Source organism: Monopterus albus, unplaced genomic scaffold (assembly GCF_001952655.1).
Source record: "Monopterus albus unplaced genomic scaffold, M_albus_1.0 scaffold147.1, whole genome shotgun sequence".
Classification (NCBI taxonomy): domain Eukaryota; kingdom Metazoa; phylum Chordata; class Actinopteri; order Synbranchiformes; family Synbranchidae; genus Monopterus; species Monopterus albus.
The window spans coordinates 879,504-885,503 of record NW_018128027.1 but is presented as its reverse complement, the minus strand read 5'-3'; the positions used below and the strand labels follow the sequence as shown (position 1 = coordinate 885,503).

At 41.5% G+C, this 6,000-nt stretch overlaps 1 protein-coding gene across 1 annotated transcript in view; it reads right to left on the bottom strand.

The window, feature by feature from the left end:
• The window catches only part of LOC109968355 (AT-rich interactive domain-containing protein 1B-like), a 197,378-nt gene that overhangs the window by 172,446 nt on the left and 18,932 nt on the right, over positions 1 to 6,000 (bottom strand). The window contains exon 3 of the mRNA XM_020614568.1: positions 1,487 to 1,690. Within this exon, the coding sequence (XP_020470224.1) occupies positions 1,487 to 1,690 (204 nt within the window). The remainder of the gene's footprint in view (positions 1 to 1,486; positions 1,691 to 6,000) is intronic.

Sequence of the window (6,000 nt, the reverse complement as noted above, 5' to 3'; positions counted from 1 at the left end):
TCACAAGGATGGGTCGGATACACAACCTGAAAACATAATGCCTCCGCATTATGCATCTATCACCGGCACAGACACAAAAAAAATCCATACCCTAACTTTCCCTCTGTAGTATGCATAAAGCTCCACTAATATTGCATTGTAACCTTAATGAAACATAGACTCTTGCTGCCTGGTAGACTACTTCACCGTCAGTCTATAAAGCAGACCAAACCGAGATAACCCTGACAGCATTACTAGGTATTTAATCGGACTTCAGAAAGCCCCTCCACTGTTTTTATTTTCTGAGTTGGAACTTCTGAGTAAACTGGTCTACATATCTAAAATCAGTGTAATAATCCTTTAAATTGTTGCACATACATATTTGTTCTCTTTGTCTCCATGTGATATTTTCTTAGCTCATGTTTTCACTAGATAATGTGGAAGAGTGTTGGTGAAAACCATGAGTGTGAGTCTATCTGCATATAAATACATGAGCATTACGCACCAATTTCCTCTATCACATATAGAAGTATCTGTACAATATTTTTAGACAATAGAGTAAGTCTGTCTGTCATTTCATTGTGTTTCCATCCTTCTGTCTATATTCTTGTCTCTCTGTGGTCTTATCCATCTGCAGAAGCTCTCTCGCCCCAGACCAAGCTGACCAAATATAGGAGGCAGTGGCAGCAGGGAACACTATGCTCGCTCTCTTGCTGTGGCACTCAGTACTGCTGTTTCATGACAAACTACACTGACAGAAAGAAAATAAAACAGCTGAACTGTCATCTACACATGCAAACAGAAGAATGTGTTTACTTCCTACTAGAAATGTGGGGGCACAAACACATCATACGCTCAAACACATTTATACAGTACATACAGATTAACACTTAAATAATGTCTTTGTATCTCTCTCTCACACATACACACACACACACATCCAGTCCATATTGGATTTACTTAAGACTCAGTAAAGCTTACAGAAGCGCTACTGTTTCCAACACAGGTCTACTGTGTTGCACAGAGAGGCTGTGACGTATCTATGTTTACTGCACAGAGAGCATTCCATTACAGATACATACACAAAGAAACATGCATACAAAAAATTTCTGACAAGTATGCACATATACAGTAAGCACAGACAAAAGCATACAGAAATATATAATAAATCATACAGGAGCTTCATCAAGCATAGAGATGACACAGACATAAACAGAGCATCAAACCCATTTCTTTCCAGATGGAGTTTGAGGGAAACTGAGTGATGAGCAGGAGAGACACCACCACATGCTGCGGTGCTGCCTGGGGTTTCAGACTGCAGCTCAGACTGAAAATGCCATTCTTTCATGAGTAGAAAATCACTGGAGAATGTTCGCAGCACAAAGCAAAATGTCCCACCATAATATCGCTTAAAATACCAGTTACAGTATCTAAAACAACACTGTAGAGGGGGCTGAGTTATTCATGAGCAAACACACACACACAGATGCAGGGTTAGTTGACATACCTGATGCTGTGGGTACTGCATCCCGCCCATGCTCATTTGGCCCCTCACCTGCATGCTCATTGGATATCGGTGTGGAGGAGGTGATGTGTATGGCTGGCTAGGTTGGTATGGCCCGCCCCCTGGCTGCTGTGGGGTGGAGTAGGGATTGTTGGACATGCCGTAGAGCTGCGAGCGCTTCATAGCCATGAAGTCCATGGAGGACACCTGTGGAGGAATAAGACTGATTAATGATGAGCACTTCCTTTTTAGCTCATTTTCACATTCACTCATGGCAGTGCTTCGCGAGTAGCTGAAAGACAGATAAAACTCTTCCACCATCTACCTATGCACCAAGTTGGAACCCCTGACAGAAATCCACGTAGTGCACACACTCCTAAGCACAGCCATTGCTGATTTATTTTTTAATTACGCAGCAAGTGAAAGCCTTAAATTAAAGTCTACAGGTCTTAAATGAACTACAGATAGAATTATGTAAGCATATACTATGTTTATTGCATAGTGACCAGATGCAAACTTTGCTGGAGGAGGGCCAAAACAGAGTGATTTAATTAAAACTTAAAGCTTATGTCTTTGTTTGTATATCTGAAAGGGCTTTAAAAGTGTTGTATATATTGTTTAAAGCAATCTGAAGTACTGTAATGGCAGTAAAGCTCCTATGGCTGTGTTCCCACAACCACAACCCAACGGTGCCAATAATCACAATACAGTGCTCCCTTCTCACTTGCTATGTTGTTGTTTACAACAAACTGGCAGAAATAGCAATTCTAACATTTTTATTGCTGCTCTTAAGAATTAAAATCAGAGAACAAAGAATATGGCCTGTCAGATACCCATAATTAACATCAAAGTTGTGACGAGGTACTTCAGGTGTACCATTTTGAGGGAATTCAGGACAGTCAAGCAAAGTCAGTCAGTCACAGCACCTTGCCTTCAAAGCCACACACTGGGAGCTACTGTAGCTTCTTATACGAACATAACAAAATCCAAAATAAGAAAGAGAACATGTCAAGGGAGATTTATTCCATTGTAAGTATTTCAGAAGTACTGTACCAGGGGTGTTTGGGGTCTCAGAGAGCCACTGGAAAATTCCTGTACAGTGTGATGGGCTAATGCTAATCTGTCACCCATAGCGGCATGTTTATCTGCCTGCTGGGCAGATAATATGGGGTTCTTCTATCTTCTTTCACATGTGATTTATGACATTTTGTTTCTTACACACACACTTTCACTTCTCCTCTCTCATCTTCAACTAACTGCCCCCCTGCCCTTACCTTCCTCCTCCCACTACCGCCACAGGATCCCTCCTCAGTTCCCTCTCTTCTCCCCAACTCAATATCACCTCATCTAGTGTAGAGGAGAAATTGCCGCTGCCTCATATTGCCAGGCTAATATCAAGAAGACATGTCAGGGGATGGGAGCACTTTATTCAGCAGGTTACGTGCGGACGGTTACGGCACTCTAGTTTTAAAGTGGTTTTGTCTACTGAGGCCTGTGCTCGGAGTAGTTTGGACTATTTCACAGAGTGTGGAGGAGAGAGAAGAGAAAAGTGTGTTTGGGTAGTGAGAGAGGTGGAGAAGAAAAGCCAGAGGGATAGGAAGGAGAACTCTTGGGTGTCTAAAAGGTATTCACAACATGTAGTGCTATAGTACTGTATGTATGCAGAGAGGGGGTTATCCTGCACAGGGAAAGATTTCAGCAGCTAATTAAAGTATTTGTGATGTGCTATAAAGTTGATGCAGATCATTATGTTTCTAAGGTAGTGTATTTTCACTAGAACAGAGGGCACCACGTGAGCTTAAATGTTTTGTATGCCCCAAAACACACAACAAGCCAGTCACATACAGTGTACATCAAGCAATATCTGCAGTGCAAGGGTGACGCTCTCCAGTTTAAGGGACTGCGGGGCATTATGCCACCATTTATATGGAACATGCACTCCCTCCCTATCCAGTTCAACAATCCATCTCAAGAGGTCCTCCATTTGCCAAAAATAATGAACGCAACTCAAGCAAATCCCTTCTCACGGCTGCTCAAACGTTAACTGCTGCACTTAGAAAGGACACCGAAAACAGCATGAGAGGTCTGGGACTGTAGTGCAGAAGTGTACACTCAATTAAACACACACATGCACAATCATGTGTATTAGAATTTTACACTAATGATTTCTCTCTCATACCACAAAACAGACATAATAAAATCATATAGAGCTAACCCTCTAATTATATAGAGAGACCAACCAATGCATCATAATGCATTGGTTGGTCTTCCACATGTGGCATTATCCACACCTGTCCACAGAGCCCAAAATAAATAAAAAGACAGAGTATTCTCTGCCTCCCCAAACAGAGCCTTACAGTATCTGCTCTCATGACAAGATCCACTAAATGAGATTTCAGCCCACTGCAGCCTTTTCTTAAAGATATGCCCACCATTTCCCTCACACCACCAGGCACAAAAAACACAATTCTTGACAAATTGAAACATTTTCTTTTCCCTCCCCTCAGAGAAATGGCTGTACTTAGGGAAAAAAATTATGAATATGACACAAAGTGAATTGTGTTTGTGCCAGGAGGGACGGCAGATAAAAAAAAAAACTAGAGGAAATGCACAGAAATTGTTTTTTATTTTCTTCCAATGTGTTTTTCACTTTTGTTCATCTGGGCACATCATTCAGTGGAGGAGGAGGAGGAGGAGGAGGCATGGGAGACAATAGTAATTCAACTGCTAAATTTAAAATTCAATTTATGAACTCCTCTCCAGCGTTCTGACTCTGGTGAGCTTTTTTTTTCTTCCCCAAAACAAAGCCATTAAAACAGAACATGGATGAAATTATTGCATTACTGTGGGGTGAAACCTGCTAAATTGCTTTTCTAAGCTCAATCAACAACATTTTTATGTTGCAAAAATGATTTTACTCCTCGCTTTAATGTGCTAAGTTGTTAATCAGAAAGAGGTGCAATGCTCGACACAAAAGGCTCGGGTATGTGGATTATGAAACGCACACTGGGATCAAACAAAATAAAACAATATTGGTAAATGGCTGCTCTTCCAATCTCATTTGGAATGCGGGAATTATTTTTTGAAAAATTTGATTTTTCAGCCTTGGTGAATGAAGGTGCAGGAAGAGGGCTGACACACAAAATCTGACTTACACGCTGTGTCCATGTGGCTATTGCTACCCTCATCCTTCACACTAGATGACTGAATCATCACCTGGCTGCACCAGCCCTTCATTTCAGTTATTTATAATCCACACACACAGAGGAAACAGTGATAGAGACAGGGTCACCCACTAAGTACAGTACAGATACTTCTAGGTCTGCTGTGTTTCTGCTACAATCCTCAGTCCTTTCTTACTAACTCACAGCAGTCCTTATACAACTAACACCGCGGTAAAAAATGTTCCTTCACCTGTTCTTCTTTATAGACTACAAGCTACTTTATTGAGCGACAGCTACTTCAAAAATTGTTTGAAACGCGAAAGAGCAATTTAGTGACCCATTATGATCCCTTATATCACCCAGTGGTTTAATGCAGTCTCGAACAACAGATTTTTCCTGTTGGAAAGGTGCCCTACACTTCAGTGGGCTTAGCTGCTCGGATACTCCCGGGACTTCAGTGTTATGCACAACAGGATTCATATTTTTCAGTTATTAGGTGTAAAGACCTATTGCCACTCACATGGTGCAAATTAGTGTCATGTGAAAATGACACAAAAAGCACACATTAAACCTGATTGTGTATGAAAATTAGCCCCAAGATGACTTTTTGGTATTGATTATTTTCTCTTTTTCTTGGAGCGACTAGTGCAGAATGCCAGCTTTTATTCTTGTGTAATGAAGCCATTTTAGCTTGTGTGTATTTGTGAGGAGAAACAAATAAGGATAATTATTGTCAATGGATCCTCTTTATCCTCTGTGCTGTCTGTCTCTGGAGAATCAACATACTGCAGCCAGAGCTGGATAGTCTGCTGGGACAATCAGCCTTGTCTTTTATGTTACTTATGCCAAGCAGCAGAGCACTCCAGTTCTTTTTTACACTGCGGGGCCCAGAGATGCCTTGGCCTCCAGAGCAAAGCTCTGCATTTCAGGCTTGAAAATCTGTGCTTTTTGGCCTTTGGGAAGGCAGGAAAAACAACAACAACAACAAAATGGGTGGGAAGATATGATGGGAGAGGAGGAGAGGTGGAGGGAGAAAGAGGAGAAGAGAGACTGCAGCAGTGGGAGAGTACAGATCGAGTTCCATATTAATGTGTGCAAATTCCCCCCGCTCCTGCTGACTAAGATTAGAAAAATTAATTTCATGGATGCAGAGACAATACTGATGTCATCAAGCGTAGAGGAGAGAGGAGCCACACACTGTTAACTCCTCCCTGCCTGGCCTCCTTGAGGAATAAATCACTCTTTAGTATCAGTTGATGACTTCATTTTGCTGCCAGGATTCATACAAGTTTAACTAAATACTAAACACTGACAACAATACACACAGTGGGCTTTGACAGGTCTGTTTTTCTC